Genomic DNA, 23,318 nt, shown 5'->3' with positions numbered 1-23,318 from the left:
CAAGTGTAGACACTTACCAGCGCTTTTCTTGACCTCCATGGAATAAGCAGGTATCGCAGCATACCTGAGGAAGCCTCTCTGGTAATCAAGCAGGTCTCCTTCCCCGGTTTGCTCTCGCATTCCCCGAACCCCCGAGCAAGCAGGTCTCCTTCCCTGCGGTTTGCAGGGGGTTCGGGGAACGCGAGAGCAAACCGCGGGGAAGCAGGTCTCCTTCCCCGGTTTGCTCTCGCGTTCCCCGAACCCCCGAGCAAGCAGGTCTCCTTCCCTGCAGTTTGCAGGGGGGTTCGGGGAACGCGAGAGCAAACCGCGGGGAAGCAGGTCTCCTTCCCCGGTTTGCTCTCACGTTCCCCGAACCCCCCTTGAAGCCGTCCAACAGCGCTGCAGCGTGGCCACATCTAACACCACTTGCAGCGCTGGTTGCTGTAAGTGTGGCCACTCTGCAGCGCTGGCCCTATACAGCTGTACTAATACAGCTGTAACAACCAGTGCTGCAAAATTGTAGATGTAGACATACTTCCTGAATAAAGTCAGAGTGAAGGTGGCAGAGACTCTTACAGAACTGACTGCAGACAGGTCATTGTTTGCTCATCTCCTGGTCATGCCCAGATCTCAGTGTGATGTTGATCTACGTGAGACTTTGGGAAATACAAGTTCTCCATGGTGCCACAATTGATGTTTGAATACAACAGAACAATACCTATGTGCCAGGTAAAAAGCAGATTAATTCACATCTTGCATGTTTTTCATAAGGCAGCACCTACTGACAATGTGACTGATACCTTATGCCAGCAGAGGCCTTTCAGCACACCAGTCATAGATGGTATGGCTAAGGTACAAGCTATCGACACACACACTGTTTACACCTGCTGAGATTTGGCTGAACACTTCATTATGAGGCTACATAGAAAATACTGGACCCGTGATGAAGTCCACCTTGCGTTTGACATGTATGTAGCAGAATCAATTAAAAATATTACCAGAAAGAAGACACTCCATGGTATTACACTTGTCCAATACAAAATCATTGATTCCATGAACATCTCCAACATCACAAAGAACTGTCTCATACCCACACAAAAGACAAGTTAACCACACAGCCTATGGAGAAAACACTCCAGCATAAGAAGAATTTCTCGAAGAATGTCATCGCATGGCATAATAAAGCTTCTGCCTTCCACTGTTCTATGGAGTTTCTTTGCTATTCCCATGAGGAGGCTGACACTAAAATTATCTTGCATGCCATCAATGCCACAGAGAGAGATGCTACCAAACTCCAAATTTTTGCACAAGACTCAGACGTTCTAGTGCTCTCTGTGAGATGTTACTCAAGACTCCCGCAAGATTCTTTTTGTGCCTGCTGCTGGGGAACAGAATTGCTGTATATCCCTCAGAGATGTTTTCCTATAACTCAGACCAAAAAAAGCTACTGTACTGCCAGGTTTCCATGCCCAGGATGTGGCACAGCTGGAAAGACCATATTATCTTACTAGAAGACATCTGATTCAGTCTCTGAAGACCCTCTCCTTGTTCTGAAGGTGCTCGGAATGCTTGATGGGATCATAAATGCACTGGAGGCGTTCATGTGATGAGTTTACCATTTGAAGACCAACATTACAACACTTGCAGAGTTATGTTGGTAGATGTTTTGCAAGAAGCAGAGAAAAGGAGAAAAATTGCCAACCAACATGGGATACATTTTTACCTGCTATCAAGAGGGCAAATTACCAAGCTATGGAATGATTCTGGGATGGCTGAATGCATCCAAAACTACCTTCCCCATCAGACATGGATGGGTCTTGGAGGATGGACCGATCACACCAGTTGCGTGTGAATACCATGCACTCCTGAATCAATTATTTAGCTAATCAAAAGCTCATGTACGAAAACCAGAGGCTGCAAACATTTGGCAGCAGCCTGCCTCGCACAGAGATGTGTGAGTGCAGCATGGACAAGGATCAGTGTGACAACATGTCTAACAATGGTGCCCTAGATGGAGACAACACTGATGACGACTTTGATGAATAAATGTTTTCAATCCTACATGTCAAGGCTAACTTTCCTAGGTTTAGCCAAGATGAGCATCTTTATGTGAACAATGCATCCCTGTGATAAACGATAATTTAAAAAACATTGATTTTTCAACATTTTCTTGAATATATATATATATACATAATTGTTCTAGGTTTGTCATGTTTGGTTCCATTGCATTTGTGGGAGAAGGAGCTTTTGAACGATACCCAACCTAACTCATTTCTGACGACACTGTTTCCACCAACTGGAGGACCTGGACCTGGGAGCTGAGGGGCAGCGAGTCCCCCCCGCGTTGCCACAGAGGGTGACACCATTGAAATTAGGATTCTGTAGATTTTTACAAATCAGATGACGTCGCCCTTATCTTTCCATCACTAACTTGCCCATAGAATGAGATTTTACTATATTATGCTCCCAGATTATGCAGCTGTTAGTCCAGGGGGGATGTGCAGGATCATGTGCCCCTCAGATTTGTTGCTTGGCTTGTACTGAGCATGCTCAGTAACACTGCTGAAGCCGGCTGCCCTCATTCTGCCCCCACACTATCAGCAGCATGGGACCTCTCTACAGCTCTCTCCCTCTTTATAAGACTCAAGGTTAAGGTTAAGACTCCTTCCCTTAAACCCAACTGGGCAGCAGGTGCATTCAACCTTGCTCCCTTTCTTGCAAGGTGGAGTCACCCTGTGACAGGGAGCTTCTAATGGGGTTCTGCAGGGACAGCGTGGATCCAACCCTATTTAACGTTCTCATTAATGATCTAGAAGTAAATATAAAATCAATGCTTATAAAATTTATGAATGACAAAGACTGGAGTGGTAAATAATAAAGACAGTGCAGTCATTCAGAGTGATCTGGATCATTTCATAAGCCAAGCCCATTCAAACAAAATGCATTTTAATACAGTCAAGTGCAAAGTTATATCTAGGAACCAAGAATGCAGGCTGTGCCTACAGAATAGGGGGCTATATGAGAAAGCAATGACTCTGACAAGGACTAAGGGTCACAGCGGACATGAGCTCTCAGTGCAATGCCGTGGCAAAAAGAGCTAATGCAATCCTAGGATGTATAAGCAGGGGAGGAATGAGCAGGGAGATGATATTACCTCTGTATACGGCATTAGTGAGACCAATACTAGAATACTGCATCCAGTCCTGGGGTCCACATTTTTAAAAGGTTACTGAAAAATTGGAGAGGATGGAGAAATGTGCCACAAAAATGATTTGAGGGCTGGAGAAAAATCCTTACAGTGAAAGACTTAAAGAGCACAATCTGTATAGTTTATCAAGAAGAAGACAGAGGCGACTTAATTATGGTGTACAAGTACCTTTATGGAGAGAAAACAGATACTAAAGGTCTCTTTAATTTAGCAGAAAAAGGCAAAACAAGAACCAATAGCTAGAAGCTCAAGCCAGACAATTCAAATTAGAAATTGTGCCAACTGTTAATCACTCTCGTTAAAAAATTATGCCTAAACTCCCAAGAGAAGTGGTGGATTCCCATCCCTTGAGGTCTTCAGATCAAAACTGGATGCTTTTCTAGAAATTATCCTGCAGCCAAACACCAAGTACTGGGCTCAGTACATAGATTCATAGAGTTTAAACATCTCTGCTAGAGGATGTTGTAAAGGCCAAGACTATAAGAGAGTACATTAAAGAACTAGATAAATTCATGGCGGATAGGTCCATCAATGGCTATTAGTCAGGATGGGCAGGGATGGTGTCCCTAGCCTGTTTGCCAGAAGCTGGGAAATGAGTGACAAGGATGGATCACTTGATGATTATCTGTTCGATTCATTCTCCCTGAAACACCTGGCATTGACCACTGTCGGAAGACAGGATACTGGGCTTGATGGACCTTTGGTCTCACCCAGTATGACCATTCTTATGTTCTGAATGCTAGAAGGGGCAATTGTGATTATTTCTTCTGACCTATAGCATAATCCTGAATCAATTCTTTAATTAATACAGGGGAAACAATGAATTGTAATGGCCTGTGTTATGCCGAATGTCAGATTAGGTGATCACGATAGTCCCTTTCAGGCTTAAACTATGTGAATCTATGAAATGGGAAATTTCCACGGGCTTCTATGTCAACAGTTTAGGGGGCTTGGCAGGTCAAGTTAGGATTTCTTCAAATAGGAGATTCATTCTGACATCAACCCTTTAACTTGTGACAGAAACAAGCACATGCCACCACCACAACAGCTCCTGGTTGCTGTGGGCCTTACCTCCTGGAACTCACTCAGGAACGAGCGCTCATACTCTCCCCTGCATCTGCGCTCCATCCTCTCCTCTATCATCTTGTGCAGGATGGTGGTGACAGCATTAGCACTCACTCTCTCCAGCAAGTTCAGCCTGTGACTGCAGACAAACAGTGACCTCGTTCAGAACATGTAGATAGGAAAGTACAAAACAAAGTGCAAAGTAACTGGGTTCAGGGGAGGGAAGGGGTAGAGGTCTGTACTGCACATTGGCTAGCATGTGTCAGATTAGGAACTGGCCTCTCTCCACATAGACAGGAGCACTTTTAATCCTGCCAGATGTCAACATTGTACGGTATTTGGGTGCTCAAATACCAAGGTGATCAGCATTGTGTAAATGTCTAGCTGGACACGGGGCCACAGACTTGAGGGGGACTGGGTTTGCTCAGTAAGTAGGGTGCTTATTTGGGAAGGGTTTTTATCCATTAGGAAGGAAAAAAAATAGAAAATAGGGCAACTAGAACAAAACTTACAACATCAGACATTAATGGAAAGAAAATTAGTGAGAATATAAAACTCATGGATTCCAAACAACAGGATATGGTATAATGTGATATAGTCCAAGTCATATCAAATTGTTACACTAGTCTATTGGGGAAAAGCACATCTGGAGACAAAATACATATATTCTATACAATTAAATGTTACTTATAACAAAAATAATGCCTTTTGAGCATTTCACAGGTTTTGGCCACCAGAAAGTTCATCAAACAACGCTACAAAAGGAAGAAACTCCTTTCCAAACTTATAAACACAAGGGTTTTTTTTTCCATTCCCAGCCAGGCAGAGAAGGTAAGGAGTCACATTCCTAGACCTTTCATTCCTTCCTGGTTTTTGGTTTTATACAAAGCTGAAAGTTCAGTTAACGTTACATCAAGTGGGGGTTAGATTATTTTTTTACACATACAACACTCTGTTAATTCCTGTGTGGGTAATCTTAGCGACAGACAGAATGTCCAGCTATAGCTCCCTATCAGCACAGAGGATCAGAGAACTGGAGTGGGAGCTTTCATATCCCTCAATCAAAGGGAGAGGGGGCTGGCTCTTTAGCAAATCTTTTCTCTCAGGGGCCTGTCAGGAGCTTACATTAAATCAGCATCAAAAATAAAAACTAAGAGATTTTAAATAGACTAAGAATCCATCACCCTCCCAAGGGCTCAGGTCCTATTCTCTCCTGTGATGGTACAACCCCATTAGTTCTCCAATCGCCTATAGCAGCTTCCAGCCAAACACTGCCAGTAAGGTCTGATATTTCTAATGGGGAAACAAGGTCTGTTTTTAAACCCCTCATTCAGGCCTTCTCCATACATACCTGAGGAGTAATGAAGGGCAACCATGCTTTGCACTCTTGGTACCACCAGATGTATTTCTCCTATTTTTTCCATATTAAACGTGACAAACTTCTTCAGGAACCTTAACTTTGCGGGGGGGGGGGGGGACACGACGACGACGACACACACAGAAAATCTTTCGCTTAGAAACATTCTCCCTTTAAAAAACACCAATCAAAGCCCGTGTCCAGGTCAGGGGATGCTCATGCCTCAGCAGAACCTGTTTGTCTAATAATATGCTCAACCACAAATCATGAGTTTGATGCAAGCACCACTGAGTGAGATTCTCTGGTCAGTGCTGTCCAGGTCAGACTCGATCATAAAGGTCCTTTCTGGCCTTAAAAATCTATGTATCAGAAGGGTAGCCGTGTTAGTCTGGATCTGTAAAAGCAGCAAAAAGTTCTATGGCACCTTACAGACTAACAAACGTATTGGATCATGAGCTTTTGTGGGTGAATACCCATTACATGCATCCGAAGTGGGTATTCTCCCATGAAAGCTCATGCTCCAATAAGTTTGTAAGTCTACAAGGTGCCACTGAACTCTGCCGCTTTTATGTAACTATGATGGGCTCCTATCTGGGTTGTGTGTTCACTCTGTCTAACAGACCCCTCCCTTTAAGATACGCACAGGATTTCATTAAGCTGCTGAAACTGCTCCATGGCTGTGGGACACCAGCACTGCTCTTTCTTACTGCTGCAGCCCATACACTGCAGGCCGTCTCCTCCTCCATCCTCCATGTCACTCTCTTGTTCATTTTCACTCATGCTGCTCTCGCATGCATTCATTCTGTCTTCACCCTTCTTCCACTGCCGCATGTAAATCTTGAAGGTGCGGCTGTAGAACTGCTGGATCATCTCCTGGAAAGTCTTTGTGGTGGTGAAGAAGAGGATGGCTTTGAACATGGTGTAGACTTTCTCTCGCAGCATCTGGGAGCCTGTTCCAAGGAGCAAGCCCATTTTGGTCCATTTTTCCAGAAGGTCCAAGCTGTTTAGATAAGGGTCTAAGCGGCACTTGAGCAGACAAAACGCATCCAGGAGAAGCAAGGAGCACTGTGGTTCTTCGGCTGTGTTTTCATACTGGCCAATACAATTCCAGAACTCAGGAGCTATATTTGCCTGAAGGTCTGTCTGTAAAACTTCAGTGAACCATTCTTCTAGGACAGAGTGCAAGCCATAGCGTTGCAGCACTTCCACAGCAGCCCTCAAATCACTGTCCTTCAGCAGCCCCACTGAACTGGATCTGGATGCTGCCTAAAGAGAGACATCAAGTTAAATACAAGCATGGGCACCAACAAATTACTAACACTGGACTTTGCAAATCAGGAGAAATCACTTCAGAGAACAGGGAGCAGGATATGAATGGAGCCTGCCACTAGTAGGTAGTTGGGTCACATGTGTGTCAGGTTGACTGTAGGTTACCAACCAGCTGCTGTTTAGTGTTCCCTCTTTGGAGAGGCTGAGGTCTGAGTCTTGCTCCTGATGAGAAGGTGCCCACATCACAAGCATGAACACTGCAGTTAGCATCAACTGCTCCCCTTGCTGGCAGCAGCCATGGAATTCATAAGCTGACTGGCCTATTTATCTAAGAGCCGGAAACCACAACAGCAGCCATTCCACATTAATAATGGCACATGTAAGTTTCTGTTATATGTCCCCTCTAAAACCAGCAGAAATACTCAGACCAGCCTCAGAACTGGCAGATTAGATTTAGAAACAAGATGAATTTTTCTAGACAAAGCAAAGTGAACTGGTTCCCAAATTAGAAGATTTTAAAAATAGGTGCACTCTCTGAACTATTGTGGAGATCCCAAGGCCCGTGGACATCCTCTTGTGACCATCTTTGACTTTGCAGGAACACAAACTAAGGAAATTCCCACATAAAAATGTTGTTAGAATGCAGGCAGACATCCATTTCTCTGGTTTGCTACTTTTCAAGAACAGCTAGATATAAACAAAATGTAGAGACTCAGGAAATTCAGAATTAAGTCTGCGCTTATAAGAGGGCCAAAGGCACTACCTTAACTCTGCTGTCCAAGTGATGCCCTACTAGAAAAAGAATGTCAGGATACCTTACTCGACTATAACAAACAGCATGGTGAAGGTGGACATTCCTCCCAAAAAATCCAGCAAGGAGCTGAGGATGCCCAGGAGCTCCCAGGGTGGGGCTCTATGATCCCAGGTGCTGCCAACTAGCCGTGAGCTAGCAATGTGCCCATGTGCAAACCTCCCAGATCACAAAATTCCAGCATTTCTGAGAAGAGGCCAGGCCAGTACAGTAACAAACCCCAGACACAACTATGGGGCATAAATGAGAAAACCAGTGGTTTGTATTTCTGATACTGTCCCTGAAAGGAGCAATGTCACAAGGAGGTGGCCGTGCCTAGGCCAGCAGAGTTAAGACAGCCCAGTTACCGAACCTGGCAAATTCTGGATATTTGTGCCTCTCACAAGGGCAGGCTCAGCTCCGGATTCCTAGGTTTGCAGCGCTTTGCTCAGCTCCTAACACAAACATCCCCGCTGCAGCAGCACCCACAGGCCAAGCAGCTGGTGCCCCGCTGTGCGCGGTGCTGTCCAGACCCGGGACCCTCGCTGTCCCCAGGAGCTTAGAGCCGAACAGCCTCCAGCCGGCTCATCCGGGCCCGCTCCACCCCGCACGTCCGGCACCACCGGGCTTCGGCGCGGTCCAGGCAGCAGCCGCGAGTCACAGGGCGCAGCTCGCGGCCTGGGGCGGCTCGTTCGGGGAGCTCGGGGGGGGGGGGCAGAAAGGGGGGCGGGGGGCCGCAGGGGGGGCTGGAGAAAACGCTGCGGGGCGGCGGGGCCCGGTTGGGGGACGCGGCGCCGGCCCTGCCGCTCTCACTCACCAGCCCCAGGGCGGCAGGTGGCACCAGGCCGGTGCTCAGCGCGTGCCAGGCCGCCGAGAGCTCCGGGCCGGGCCCCGCCGCCTCCATCTGGGCCCGCGCGCGCGCCAGGAGGCTCTGAGGCGGGGGCGGGGCGGGGCAAGCGCTGGAGGCGGGGCGGAGGCCGGGGCGGGAGCTGGGGGCGGGGCTGAGGCCGGGGAGGGGCGGGGCGGGAGCTGGAGGCGGTTGGGGCGGGGCTAGGGGGCTGCGGGGCGGGCGAGCGGGCGCTGGAGGCAGTTGGGCTGGAGGCGGGGCGGAGGCCGGGGCGGGGCGGGAGGCGGTTGGGGCGGGGCTAGGGGGCTGAGGAGCGGGCGCTGGAGGCGGTTGGGCTGGAGGCGGGGCGGGGCGGACCCCGCGGAGGGGCGGGAGCTGGAGGCGGTTGGGGCGGGGCTAGGGGCGAGCGGGCGCTGGAGGCGGCTGGGCTGGAGGCGGGGCGGAGGCCGGGGCGGGGCGGGAGCTGGAGGCGGTTGGGGCGGGGCTAGGGGGTTCGGGGCGCTGGAGGCGGCTGGGCTGGAGGCGGGGCGGAGGCCGGGGCGGGGCGGGAGCTGGAGGCGGTTGGGCTGGAGGCGGGGCGGAGGCCGGGGCGGGGCGGGAGCTGGAGGCGGTTGGGGCGGGGCTAGGGGGCGAGCGGGCGCTGGAGGCGGCTGGGCTGGAGGCGGGGCGGACGCCGGGGAGCCGCGGCCGGGCCCGGGGGTTCGGGGCGCGATGACGCAGCAGGGGGCGGCGCTGCAGAGCTACAACAACGAGCTGGTGAAGTGTGAGCGCGGGGGGGACGGGACACGCCGTGCGCGGCACCCAGCGCCTACCAGGGACAGCGCTTGGCGGGCCCGGGCCAGGCCCGGGTAGGGCGGGTCCCCAGGCAGCAGCGGGGAAGGGCTGGGGGGTCCGGGTTGCTTAGCCCCTCCACGCAGCCGGTGCCCCCGAGGACCTGCCTCGCCCACGGCACGTGTTTGTGGGATAGGCCTTGTGCCCTGAGGGCCCGGGGCCCTGACTCGCCTCCTGCCCCAGGTATCGAGGAGCTGTGCGCCAAGCGGGAGGAGCTGAGCCAGCAGATCCAGAAGGAGGAGGAGGAGAAGAACAAGCTGCAAAACGACATCCGGCTCCTGACGGAGAAGCTGGCCCGCGTCAATGAGAGCCTGGCTCGCAAGATGGCCACCCGTAACGAGTTTGAGAAAACCATTGCTGAGACCGAGGCTGCCTACACGAAGGTATCTGGCCTCTGGAGGCTGGGGGATTGGCTTTCTCCAAGGCAGCCCTTTTCGCTCTGGGGGCTTGTGTGTTACTGCGAAAGCACAGAGGCAGGGCCTCTCTCTGCCGTTAGAAGGCCTCACGTCTAGATCAAGCCCTAAACTGTAATCAAGAACCAGGGGAAAGCAGGGCTTTGTGCTTTGGCTGGACCAAAACCAGGTTCAAATCATTCCTTGGCCAAAATCCCACTATCGCCTACAAACAGCTCTGCCAAAGTAAGTTGCTTACTGCCACACACCAGGGCCTTCCTCCTCGGCACGGCACTTCCCACCTTGGGAAACCAGTTGTTCCTTAGCTGGAACAACTCTCCCAAAAGAGGGTTACTGCTGCCCGGAAAAAAACCCACAAACTTGCAAAAACCAGGCACTGCCCAGTTTGAACATGGGACCTTCAGACCCACACCACTGCCCTCTGCCACTTGACTGTGTTGCGGGTGGCTTGCTGGTCAGCATTAGAACACTGGGAATTGGGATTCCTGGGCTCTCCTCTTGGTTCTGGAAGGACAGTCTGGCCTGTTGGTTAAAATAACAGCAACAGACAGGATAAGCAGGCTTGGGCCATTCATTTCAGAAGGCAGATTGGGTGAGACTTGGGGTTTGAGGTTGGGCTTATGTTTCCAGCTCCACCTGAAGTGTCCTTGTGCAACCTTAGGTTTCTTTCTTTGAGAGCCTCATGCATTCCTGCTATGGGATGGTATTCCCTAGTGATGAGCAGATGGAACCCTCCTGAAAGCCGTATCCCTTGAGCTCCTGTGCACCTACCTCCCAGGGAATGCACCCCTAGCTGATTCCACTCCTTCCCCATCACCACAGAGAGTAAAAGCAACCCTCTGCCATGGCTGTTGCTTTCCTAACCCCTTTAGGCTTAGTTTGCCAAAAGTGTACATACAAGTAACTTTAGTTTGGCTCTTAGGTAAATATTATGGTTTTGTAGTGTCTCAGAAAAGGGATATTTCCCCAACTTTTAATGTTCGAGCCTCCGGGCTTGCACCATCACTAGGACTATGTCTGGACTGGACCCCCCAAAGATGTTTGTCAGAGGTCAGGCCTACCATGTAGCACCCCCTCCTGACCTAGGGTTGGCATGGCAGGCATTCCGTGCATCAGTTGCTCTTCTCTCAGCACCCTTTAGAACTCCACAATGTCCAAGAGAGCATGAGATAAAATTTCCCTGCTGTGGTTCTACATTATTAAAAACAAATAAACCTGAAATCCAATCTCTGCCCTGGACCTCAGGCATTGCCCAGCCCACCTGTGGACTCCGGCACACCTCTTAGGAGAGTTTCTCTTTCTGTCAGCATCTTTCTGCAGCTGAGTTCCAATGATCTTTTATGAGGCACAGGTGTTCTTTATTCAATTAACTGTCTTTGTCCCTTTAAACTAGCTCCTCAGACTCCTCTTAAAGGAGCCAGCAACTCTGTGCAGTGCTATAACAGATGTGCATTGTACCCATGGATCTCCGAAGTTGGATGCCTGTGTTGGATTTCTGTCTTGTAAAACTCATTCCCTGGCCCAGTGTGCCACCCATAAGGCTTTTACCTCCCCACCAGGACTGCTGGCTCTGGCACCTCACGGGAGAGGCCCTGATGGCTGCTGAACCTCTGGATGGGCAGAGTTCTGTGCACCACTGGGAACAACCTTCCTCTGCATTGAAATTTGCAGCAAGCGAGGGGCTAAGGCATCAATTCCAGCCATGGCATCAGCACTGACCTCAGCTAGGGGCTCAAGTGCTGGGTCTGGAATATCTGAGACCCTTCCATGTGGTGTAACCAAGATTCAGCACAACGCCGCACCACATGTGGCCAGCCTGACCAGTCTGAATTCATCTAGCTTCAGCAGCTAACATCAGACAGGGAATATAGCATACCTTTTGTACAGTGAGGGTCATTATCCATTGGAACAATTTACCAGGCTGACAGAGGACCTTTCATAGATTCCAAAGCCAGAAGAGATCATTGTGATCATCTAGTTTGACCTCCTGTATAACACAGGACAGAGAACTGCCCCGCAATCATCCCTACAGCAGAGCTTTTAGAAAAACATTGTCTTGATTTAAAAATTGTTAGGGATGGAGAATCCACCACAACCCTTGGGAAATTGTTCTAGTGGTTAATTACTCTCATTGTAAAAATGTGTGCTTTATTTCCAGTCTGAATTTGTCTAGTTTCAACTTCCAGGCATTGGATCGTGTTAGACCTTTCTCTGCTAGATGGAAGAGCCTGTCATCAATTATTTATACCCCATGTAGGTACTTAAAGGCTGTAATCAAGTCACTCCTTAACTTTCTCTTTCTTAAGCTAAATAGATGCAACACTTGAGTTCATCACTCTTAGGCAGGTTTCCCAATCCTTTAATCATCTCCTGGCTCTTCTGACCCCTCTCCAATTTATCACTATTCTTGAATTGTGGACACCAGAACTGGACACAGGATTCCAGCAGCAGTCGCACCAGTGCCAAATACAGAGGTACAATAACCTCTCTACTCCTACTTGAGATTCCCCTCTTCATGCATCCAGGGATTACACTAGGATGTTCAGCTGATTATCCACCACAACCCCCAAATCTTTTTCAGAGTCACTGCTTCCCAGGATAGAGTTCCCCATCTTGTAAGTATGGCTGACATGTTTTGCTCCTAGATATATACATTTACATTTAGCTGTATTAAAATGCATATTGTTTGCTTGTGCCCCACTTACCAAACAGTCCAGACCTGAGCCCAAGTGACCTGTGCTCTTTGTTATATACCAGTTAGAGGAGTGTTCCATAGCTTGCACCTGGGAGTGCCAGTCCATGAGTGTGAATGCACAGGGGCAACTCTTGAAGATAAACAGTTACTGTTAAGTAACCTTTCTCTCTGCCTCTGGGAAGAGATACTGGGCCTTGGCCAGTAATAAGGGTTTTGAAGGGAACAGAACTAGCAACAGCATGCCGTGGAAGAGGAGAATTGAACATGCAGACTTCTGGCTCCAACCCCGTGCACAGCCCCCTAGGGTACAGGGTATTGTGCAGGCATTTCTTCTTATCCCTGTCTACCACTTTCTCCCACTGGCATTCTATGCGAGGCCCACAGTGCCTTATCCATCCCTAGCAAAACCTGCAATGGTCTCTGGGCCTAGCACAGCTCCCAATAAGGGCTGTTAAGCATACAGTGCTTTGAACCCTCCTTATACTTAGGACAGCCCCAGGGCTTCAGGGTGTGCTTGCTGCTGTCTTAGACAGGCAAAAGCTTAGGGAGGGGTAAGGTGCTGTGATCTCTGTAAGGAACACCTCAAGGCAGATTTAAGGCTCAGTAGCTGTGGGCTTGTCTACATCAGAAAGTTGCAGCGCTGGTGAGGGAGTTACAGCGCTGCAACTTTGAAGGTGTACACATCTGCAGGGCATCACCAGCGCTGCAACTCCCTGTTTGCAGCGCTGGCCGTACTCCCGTTTTGTCTCGGGTGTAGAGGATCCAGCGCTGGTGATCCAGCGCTGGTAATCCAATGTAGACACTTACCAGCACTTTTCTTGACCTCCGTGGAAGGAGGAAGCCTCTGGTAATCAAGCTGGTCTCACTTTCCCGGTTTGCTCTCTCGTTCCCGGAACCCCAAGCAAGCAGGTCTCCTTCCCTGCGGTTTGCAGGGTGGCTCCGGGAACGCGAGAGCAAACCGCGGCGAAGCTGGTCTCCTTTCCCGGTTTGCTCTCTCGTTCCCCGAACCGCCGAGCAAGCGGTTCTCCTTCCCTGCGGTTTGCAGGGTGGCTCCGGGAACGAGAGAGCAAACCGGGAAAGGAGACCAGCTTCGCCGCGGTTTGCTCTCGCGTTCCCGGAGCCACCCTGCAAACCGCAGGGAAGGAGAACCGCTTGCTCGGCGGTTCGGGGAACGAGAGAGCAAACCGGGAAAGGAGACCAGCTTCGCCGCGGTTTGCTCTCGCATTCCCGGAGCCACCCTGCAAACTAGTCTCCTTTCCCGGTTTGCTCTCTCGTTCCCCGAACCGCCGAGGAAGCGGTTCTCCTTCCCTGCGGTTTGCAGGGTGGCTCCGGGAACGCGAGAGCAAACCGCGGCGAAGCTGGTCTCCTTTCCCGGTTTGCTCTCTCGTTCCCCGAACCGCCGAGCAAGCGGTTCTCCTTCCCTGCGGTTTGCAGGGTGGCTCCGGGAACGCGAGAGCAAACCGCGGCGAAGCTGGTCTCCTTTCCCGGCTTGCTCTCTCGTTCCCGGAACCCCCCTTGAAGCCGCCCAACAGCGCTGCAGTGTGGCCACATCTAACACCACTTGCAGCGCTGGTTGCTGTAAGTGTGGCCACTCTGCAGCGCTGGCCCTATACAGCTGTACTAATACAGCTGTAACAACCAGCGCTGCCAAATTTTAGATGTAGACATGGCCAGCGTTGTGTGGGAAGTGTCACCTGAACGACCTTTCCTGCTGCTGTGGTGTTTGGTGTTTGAGTTTTGGGAATAGAAATCTCTCATTCTGGAAGGGTGAGAGGCGCAGAGGGTTGGGTTGAATACCAGCAGCTTTCACTCCAAGGTGAATGAAGCTTTGGGTGTGTCAATTACCAGCACTCTGCTACTGTCATAGATACTCAAACATTGTAAAAGACAAGGCTTGAAAACCCTTGGCCGAAGGCACAGTGGTAGAGGTCAAGGCATACTGTGCTGAGCTTTCCTTCCGTACAGGCTATTCCCATGGTGAGAGGCCAATGGGCACCCCTCTGGGCCTGTTCTTTCTCCTTATATTAAAATTACTTTTGATAAAAATGCGGGGAGGGTGAGTGAGGCCCTTTTCTTTCAAGTGTGTGGGGCAGTGCCTGCAGAGAGCAGCCGAAGCAGATCGTTCTGCAGTGGCGGGGACAGGCAGGGGAAGGTAAAATAGGGCTTAGCCTGGGCCACTGCTCTCCTCTAGCAACTCTTGGACCCCACCCCTTCCCAGGGCACTAGTACCCACGTAGCCTCCTCCCCCCCTTGGAGAGAGACTGCAGGGAGGAGCCAGCTAGAGAATGAAGCCTTGGCAGCTGCAGGACAGGTTCAAGAAGGTGCCTGGGTGCTGATGTCCTGAAAGTCCCACACCGGCTTCCCTGCACTATGACTGAGTGACTTCTTCCTCCCCACCTCCCTTGTCTTTCCCTTTTAGTTATTCCCCTCATAACACTAACTGAAGGTTTAGAACAACCAAACCAAACCAAAAACCTGGGGGAACTGAGGTGCTACTTGCTGCCATCAGTCACTGCTGGTGCTTGTGTATTGTTCCTTTCCCTACTGCTCTTCACGGCAGGGACTGTCTTACTCTACGTATGTCTGGTGCCAGCACAATGGGCCCCTTTCTGGTGGCCACCAGCTCCGACCAGACCGGAATAACCCTGATAATTAATAACAGTGCCATTTACTGCTGAGGAAGTTCAGCTTCCATTTTAAAAAGAGTTCTTCACCAATATGCTTTAAACTAGCCCCCATGCCAGGGCTGTGTGCTGGCTGTGCAGACAGATAGCTCCAGTGCCTCTGCTTCAGCTCCCCAAGGCGGCAACAGGATGAAAATTACTAGAGTCTGGTTAGTTTCGTGGCTAAGGTTTCTCACCCTCTGGGGGGTAGTGGAAATGTGAATGATCAGGGCTGGTGGGAAAGCTGGAACACTGCTGTTCACGCAGAGGGCACCCAAAACCAGGGAGTGGCAAAGGGGTAGAGTAACAGCAGGCTTATAGCGAGGGCAGAGGAGGAAGATTGCTTCTCCCCCCCCGGCAGAGAGCAGCCGGGGTGGAAAAAGAGGGCTCCTTCCACCTGCTAGAGCAGGAACAGGCACTTCTTAGAGGTGACAAGTGGAGTTGGTCATGGGAAGGTTCCAGCAGGAATCCCAGCCCTCTCCTTAGTCACTGGCATTGGTGTGGGGGCCTTCTCTGCAACATGGCTGTCAAGTAAGCCCTGAATGGGTCCGTATCATTAGTTGCTTTAGCTATTAATTGGCATCTGATTTCTATATATAAAACAAACTGGGCATGGTGTGTGGCTCCTGAGCGTAATGAAAAGTGTTTCTGCCCCAGCCTTGCATGTCCTGAGCTCTCTCCGGTTAACCAGAATATGTTCAGACCTCTAGAACATATTCTGTCTCACTGCCGCCTCCTCTGGTCTCCACTGGCTGGTACGACTTTCTGCTGTCAGCCTGATTGCCTTGCTGTCTCCTTTTGTGTCATTGTCAAATCTCAGGCTGAGCGGCCTGTCCTCTCCCAGCCCCTTTCTCAAAGGCTGAAGCTTGGAAAAATTCATGCATGCAAATGGAAATGTTGATAAACATTATCCCGAGAGTGAATTCTGTAACAATAGTTATTCCTATTTTAAGAATACACTTTGGTGAGACACTGGTAAAACTCCCATCTACATGGTGTAATTGGCTTAGAATTTCAGTAAGTAACTGAGATTTGAGAACGTCGGTAACAAAATACTTGGCAGATCTCTGCTAGCTCCATCCCTGTGACTGTTGGACAGTTCTGAGGAGTCTGGGCTATGCCCCTCCTTTGCCCAAAGGTTCATTTCTGTGCAAACTGATGCTCCACATCACCCCTAAGTCTACTGAGCATTTTCTTTGACTAAACAACAAAAAGCCATTTTCTGCAAACGGAGCTGGTGTTTTGTCACAAGTTATTTTAAAAACAATTACAACTACCAGTGAGCCCCTGTTGCATCCTGTCAGTCCCGTGGGCTGTGTGGGATAGGGAGGGTCTGCTCGGTGATTTCTCTGTACTATACCTAGCACAATAGGGCTATGGCCCTTGGCTGCAGTTCTGGGCACTACCATAAATAAGTAATAAAGATCTACAGAAAATCTAACTTCTTCTCAGGCAATATGTGAACAGGAAAATGGCTAATATATCGGAGCTGCTTGGTAGCAGTAGTTCAGCTAAGTGTTGTCTGGTCTTTCTGGGAGCTGTACACAGCTGCAAGGGGTACTCTGCCCTGTCCATGGGAGAACACACCTTCTGGAGCTGGCATAACTCTGTTCTTTTCCTTCTGAACTCAAAGCTGCCATCTCAGAACGGCCAGCTCTGAGGGCTTGTCTACATCAGAAAGTTGCAGCGCTGGTGAGGGAGTTACAGCGCTGCAACTTTGAAGGTGTACACATCTGCAGGGCACCACCAGCGCTGCAACTCCCTGTTTGCAGCGCTGGCCGTACTCCCGTTTTGTCTCGGGTGTAGAGGATCCAGCGCTGGTGATCCAGCGCTGGTAATCCAATGTAGACAGTTACCAGCGCTTTTCTTGACCTCCGTGGAAGGAGGAATCCTCTGGTAATCAAGCTGGTTTCCTTTCCCGGTTTGCGCTCTCGGTCCCGGAGCCACCCAGCAAACCGCAGGGAAGGAGACCTGCTTGCTCGGGGTTCCGGGACCGAGAGAGCAAACCGGGAACGCCGCGGTTTGCTCTCTCGGTCCCGGAGCCACTCAGCAAACCGCAGGGAAGGAGACCTGCTTGCTCGGGGTTCCGGGACCGAGAGAGCAAACCGCGGCGAAGCTGGTTTCCTTTCCCGGTTTGATCTCTCGGTCCCGGAACCCCGAGCAAGCAGGTCTCCTTCCCTGCGGTTTGCTGAGTGGCTCCGGGACCGAGAGAGCAAACCGCGGCGTTCCCGGTGTGCTCTCTCGGTCCCGGAACCCCGAGCAAGCAGGTCTCCTTCCCTGCGGTTTGCTGGGTGGCTCCGGGACCGAGAGAGCAAACCGCGGCGTTCCCGGTTTGCTCTCTCGGTCCCGGAACCCCGAGCAAGCAGGTCTCCTTCCCTGCGGTTTGCTGGGTGGCTCCGGGACCAAGAGAGCAAACCGCGGCAAAGCTGGTTTCCTTTCCCGGTTTGCTCGGTCCCGGAACCCCCCTTGAAGCCGCCCAACAGCGCTGCAGTGTGGCCACATCTAACACCACTTGCAGCGCTGGTTGCTGTAAGTGTGGCCACTCTGCAGCGCTGGCCCTATACAGCTGTACTAATACAGCTGTAACAACCAGCGCTGCAAAATTTTAGATGTAGACATGGCCTGAGTGTTCCCAGGCTTGTATGAATCCACCCATGGCAGCCAGGACTATAGGTTATTCCTACAGCTTTCTTTCTACCTGTAATAACCCCTCAGGCCAACAGTCACAGGGATATGGTGCTTGTGGTGATCAGAGATGTTTGTAATCTGTAGCCAGTCAAATCCAGTTTCTTATTCAAAGAGCTCTTGCAAATGGAACTGACAAGTCACATCAGTTTGCACATAATTTAAACTTTGGACTAGGGAGGGCATGGCCCAGGCTCTTCAGAACTGTCCAGCGGCCACGGCTTGCAGTTACACAGCCTCAAATCTCACTCAATTACATATTGAAATCAAGACAATTACTCTGGGGGGCAGGGGGAGATCAGGGTTTTGTTTGTGCTCGGAAAAGTGCATTATTAAAATGAGGAATAAATGTTTAGAAATTTCATCACAATGGAAATTTAACACTTTTATGCATGATTATTGATTTTTTTTAAACTAGGTTAGCCTATGAATAAGGAGAAGTCAGTCCTTTTTCAGGAAAAACCAAGGAAGAAGGAAGTGCTCTCTGCCCACTAGCTGTGTGGTTAGAAGTTGGATTGCCCATGTCCCAGAAGTATGCCCTAGCCACTGAGACATAGGAACAATAGGGCTCTGGTTCTCCTGGTGAAGCTGGTCCTGTTCATATGAAATAGTTCAGTAGCCACGGAGCTAAGATTGGATAGCTAACAAATACATTTGAGTTCAACTCCAAGTTACTGATTTGATGCAGGAATTTCTGGTGTATGCTGCAAGTCAGATTGGATGATTGGGGGTCACTTCTGGCCTTAACATCTATAAACGACGGTGTTTGCCAGTTACATTTTTAACTGTTTTTAAACAAATTGCCTTTGTTAATATTGCTAGATGCTAAGGCCAGAAGGGACCATCTAGTCTGACCTGCGTGACGCAGCCAGAGAGCATCCATCCAGTGGTTCCTGCCTTGAGCCTGGAACGTGGGTCTGACAGAACATATTTCTTAGGAAGACACACCCAGGCTTGAGTTAAAGGCTCAGAGTGCTGGAGACTCACCCACTCCCTTGGCAACTTGTTCAAAATCTGGCTCGGGCTAAGAGAAATGCTGTTTCCATAAAATGAAGTAACTTGTTTCCCGTCCTCCCAGATCCTGGAGAGTTCCCAGACGCTGCTCAATGTCCTCAAGAAGGAAGCTGGGAATCTCAGCAGAGCCACGGAACTGAAAAGTAGCATCACAAAGGAGAGCTGAGCATTTGGACTCAAACCTCCTGGCATCACTCCAGGGAGCTGCAGCGCCTTCTGACCCTGGCCCACATTGGCATTCTGATCTAGGCGCTTGGAATGGAAGCAGCATCTAATAAAGGCTTTGTTTTGCAAATATAAGTGTTCATTTCAGAATAGTCTCAGTGCCAGGTGGGAATCCATTCCACTTCAAGCCACATCCAGCAAAACTCAGGCTGGGTGTGTAACAAGTGCCAGTTAATGGGGTCATGATGCTGTGGGAGTGCAACTGTGCCTATAAGCAGCAGCCTCAGGCAGTGCAGCCCTGGGAAGAAATGTGACTTGGGACATCAGCACTTTCCCTTTCAGTTACTCCTGGGGGGGGATTCTGCATGACCGCGCACCTGCAGAAAACACTGCCCTACAGAAGTCCTGTGCTTCCCTGCAGAGAATGGGGGCAGACGTGGGGATGACCACGGGTGCAGTTTTGTGGGAGATTGCCCCTCGAAACCAGAGGCAAGGCACAGGGTTACATGATACTGCCCCCCCATTTCTGCAAGTGCAGAGCTGAAGGAGGTGGCCTCTAGGCTCTGCTGAATCTGCAGCTGAATACCACCTCCTGGGTTCTACTGCCAGTCAGGCTCCCCTTCTGTGTGCTGGGGCCTTCCTGTTTTCTGTGCAACAGTGAGTGCCTGCTGTGGGGAAGAGGCAGTACAGCAGGGAGGGGAATCGCAGGGGGAAGCAGTAGCCCAGCCTGCAGTGTCCCCTCAGCAGCAGCTCGGGCTCCCCTGTTAAGCAGGCCCATCGAACCCTCACTCATACAAACCCCACACACCCAGACCCCCACCCCATCAAGCCCCACTCCCCCAGCACCCAGACTCCCCTACTGAGCCCCAACCACCTTCACCTAGAGCCCCTACAGAGTCCTATTGCTCCTGCACCTGGAACTCCCCAATGAGGCTCTGTGCATCCAGATCTCCCACTGAGCTGCCAGAATGCAGATTTCCCCACACAGAAACCTCTCATCTCACATCTGGATCCCCTCCACACTTAGACCCTGCTGAGCTGAGCCTGCCCATCCACATCTGGTGCACCTGGCACAGAGGGGCAGGCCCCCAGGGTGTTTCTGAAGCAGGCCCAGCCCTTGCATGGTGTCAGCCTCAGGTGCAGCCTCACTGCCGAGTCCCTGTACCAGGGGAGGTGAGGGCTTCAGGGTGATCTCCCACCTCCATGCAGCCAGTGGTCTGTGCTCCCCTATGTCACGCTGGAGACACATTTATTTACTGACAAATTTGTAGAATTTAAAAACATGTAATTTAATTTTTTAGCATCAAATCCCCTCAGGAGTGAGACGGGATGGTTTGCTGTGGCAGGAGCAGTTTCCTCTGTGCAGAGGAGTGGGCGTGTGCCAGCAGCAAGCTGGCACTCACATGCAGAGGCAAGGTGGCTTGTGCTCTGGGAAGGGAGAAGTGGAGCAGCCACAGCTACTGGCTGAATGGGGGAAGAGGGGCACAGTTTGTTCCCAGGGTGCAACAGGAGGGGAGGGGCTGCAGAAGCTGGGGCTGGCTGGGCGGTGGCCCCGGCAGAGCCCAGCCCGGAGCTACAAGGTGTGTAAGAAGGGTAGGGAGCAGCACTCTGAGCTCTGGTGAGCTCTGAGGGGAGGCAGCACCTCCCCCTCCCAAGAGTCCCTAGCTCACCACTCCACTTCTCACCAGCGGGGGGGGGGGGTCTAGAGCCACAGTTCCCAGCTGGGGGGCTGCAGCCCCCTGTGGGACCGTGAGCCCTTTCAGGGGGGCTGCAGGACCCCATGGGGCTGAAATCACTGAGCCCTGGCACCCCCTGAGCACCAGTTGCCTCCCTGCAAACTGCAGGGCCAGAGCAGGGCAGGCCCAGGGGCAGCTCCACACCCCTGACTCCCCAGCCCCTGGCCTGGTCAGAGGGGGGAAGCTGGAGTCCCGCAGCTGCTGCCATGGAGCAGGCAGCCACAGCATTTCCCCAGCTGCTGCTAGGGCCCAGGGGTGCTGCTGCTCCTCAGCTCACGCAGCTGGAAAGAGCTGCCCAGGCAGGGGGGACCCTACTCGGGGGCCGGCAGAGCCCTTGGGGAGCAGTGACCACTGGGGAGCTTTCCTGGTACACAGCTCCCATCTACCCCCTCCCTGCACCCTGAGCTATCCCCATCCCGCACACAGCTGCTAGCCACCCCCCTGAGCTACCCCCATCCCACACACAGCCCCTAGCTACCCCCTCCCTGCACCGAGCTATCCCCATCCTGCACACAGCCCCTAGCTACCCCCTCCCTGCACCCTGAGCTATCCCCATCCTGCACACAGCCCCTAGCCACCCCCCTGAGCTACCCCCATCCCACACACAGCCCCTAGCTACTCCCCTCACTTCACACAGCCCCTAGCTACCCCTTCCCTGCACCCTGAGCTACCCCTATCCCACACAGTCCCCAGCTACCCCCCTTCCTGCACCTTGAGCTACCCCCATCCCACACACAGCTCCCATCTACCCCCTCCCTGCACCCTGAGCTATCCCCATCCTGCACACAGCCCCTAGCTACTCCCTCCCTGCACCCTGAGCTACCCCCATCCCACACACAGGTCCTAGCTACCCCTTCCCTGCACCCTGAGCTACCCCCTGCCCACACACAGCCCCTAGCTACTCCCCTCACTTCACACAGCCCCTAGCTACCCCCTCCCTGCGCCCTGAGCTATCCCCATCCCGCACACAGCCCCTAGCCACCCCCGAGCTACCCCCATCCCACACACAGCCCCTAGCTACTCCCCTCACTTCACACAGCCCCTAGCTACCCCCTGCCTGCACCCTGAGCTACCCCTATCCCACACAGTCCCCAGCTACCCCCCTGCCTGCACCTTGAGCTACCCCCATCCCACACACAGGTCCTAGCTACCCCTTCCCTGCACCCTGAGCTACCCCCTGCCCACACACAGCCCCTAGCTACTCCCTCCTTACACCGAGCTACTCCTCTCACTTCACACAGCCCCTAGCTACCCCCTCCCTGCACCCTGAGCTACCCCCGTCCACGCACAGCCCCAGCTACCCCTCTCCCTGCACCCTGAGCTACCCTCCTGTCCCCACACAGCCCCTAGGTACACCCTCCTTGCACCCTGAGCCATTTTCAAACTTTTTGAGCTGAACCCCCACCACACAGCCCAGACAGGCTAGGTGGCCGGCTGAGGTGAGCCGGGGTGGAGGTGGTGCTGCCTCCATGAACCCTGCTGTGTGGAGCTGACCCAAGCCTCACTGGCCCCTGCCCCCCCCCCCAAAATAGAAGTCAAACTATGCCTATGCCCAATGGCCCACCTTGGCCCGGAGCCCTGAGTCACCCCCTTCCCCACTGTGGGGCCCTGGAGGGTCTCAAAGAAAAAGAGTGAAGTCCTGCTCTAGACGAAGTATAGTAGCCTCAGGGACCCCCCCCACCCGAAACAAGACTTTGGCTGAGAGGCGGAACTAGATGTGCAGCTCCGGCCGTGTGCATCTCCCCTGAGTACTCTTGCCAGCCTGGAGTCACTGGATCTGTTTGTACCTGTAAAACAGCAGCATGCAAGTCACGGGCAGAGCACTGGTGATTGGCTGACATGGCTCCTGGCAGGGTCAGACTTGGAGTCAGGGCCAGTTCAGTGCATTAATAACTTCAAATTCAAGTAAGCAACTTCCTTCCCCTGGCTGGAGGTTTTGCTGAGCTGCAGCTCCAGGGGAAGTTCCAAGGACTAGCACCGAGGAACGGTCACCAGCAGGACTGCTCTGGTCAGCAGAGGAGGAAAGCACCTCCTCAGGGGGTTCCGTTTGAACGAGATTTCAACAGGGTCACGCTTTGGTCCACGGCAGAAAGATCTGCCTTGTTCCAGCCAAGTATTTGTGAGCTACCAGGAATTCTGCTGCCACACTCCCATGCCCTATAGCCAGTGGCTCTCAAACCTTTTTTTACTGGTGACTCTTTCACACAGCAAGCCTCTGAGTGTGACCCCCGCCCCATAAATTAAAAACACTTTTTATCTATTTAACACCATTATAAATGCTGGAGGCAAAGCGGGGTTTGGGGTGGAGGCTGACACCTTGCGACCCCCTCAGGGGTCCCGACCCCCCGTTTGAGAACCCCTGGTAACTACAGATTAAATGCAGTTTGATTTATGCCAGTGGTTTTCAAACATTTTAGGCTGCATACACCTTTCCAAGTAACGCAGTCTGCTGCATCGGACCCTATCTATTCATAGGCACAAGCCTTACAAAAGAAAACGTGTTGTTCCCCGTTACAGGATTTTTCGTGTATACCCCTGGCCAGGGCTCATGTACCCCCATTTGAAAGCCACTGGTTTATGCTGTCCCAGCTCTCCGTGGGA

General features: G+C 51.8%; 2 protein-coding genes across 2 annotated transcripts in view; one reads left to right on the top strand and one right to left on the bottom strand.

Moving 5' to 3' along the window:
• The window catches only part of ANAPC2 (anaphase promoting complex subunit 2), a 34,546-nt gene extending 25,974 nt beyond the window's left edge, over positions 1-8,572 (bottom strand). The window contains exons 1-3 of the mRNA XM_030535837.1: positions 8,486-8,572; positions 6,253-6,875; positions 4,259-4,391 (exon numbers count right to left, since the gene is read on the bottom strand). Coding sequence (XP_030391697.1) covers positions 4,259-4,391; positions 6,253-6,875; positions 8,486-8,572 — 843 coding nt within the window. The remainder of the gene's footprint in view (positions 1-4,258; positions 4,392-6,252; positions 6,876-8,485) is intronic.
• Positions 8,573-9,176: 604 nt separating this feature from the next.
• On the top strand, positions 9,177-19,116 carry SSNA1 (SS nuclear autoantigen 1). The gene is made up of 3 exons (XM_030535894.1): positions 9,177-9,278; positions 9,530-9,729; positions 18,881-19,116. Exons 1-3 carry the CDS (start codon positions 9,227-9,229, stop codon positions 18,980-18,982), a joined length of 354 nt encoding a protein of 117 aa, XP_030391754.1. The 5' UTR covers positions 9,177-9,226; the 3' UTR covers positions 18,983-19,116.
• Positions 19,117-23,318: the final 4,202 nt, after the last annotated feature.

The sequence above is a fragment of the Gopherus evgoodei genome, chromosome 16 (genome assembly GCF_007399415.2).
Source record: "Gopherus evgoodei ecotype Sinaloan lineage chromosome 16, rGopEvg1_v1.p, whole genome shotgun sequence".
NCBI classification, from domain to species: Eukaryota; Metazoa; Chordata; order Testudines; family Testudinidae; genus Gopherus; species Gopherus evgoodei.
This window is presented reverse-complemented; position numbering and strand designations above follow the sequence as displayed.

Coding starts and splice junctions, on each gene's coding strand:
- SSNA1 (XM_030535894.1), top strand. CDS start 9,227: ATGACGCAGCAGGGGGCGGCGCTGCAGAGCTACAACAACGAGCTGGTG. Junction 9,279..9,529: donor CAACAACGAGCTGGTGAAGT/GTGAGCGCGGGG, acceptor CTCCTGCCCCAG/GTATCGAGGAGCTGTGCGCC. Junction 9,730..18,880: donor CCGAGGCTGCCTACACGAAG/GTATCTGGCCTC, acceptor CCGTCCTCCCAG/ATCCTGGAGAGTTCCCAGAC.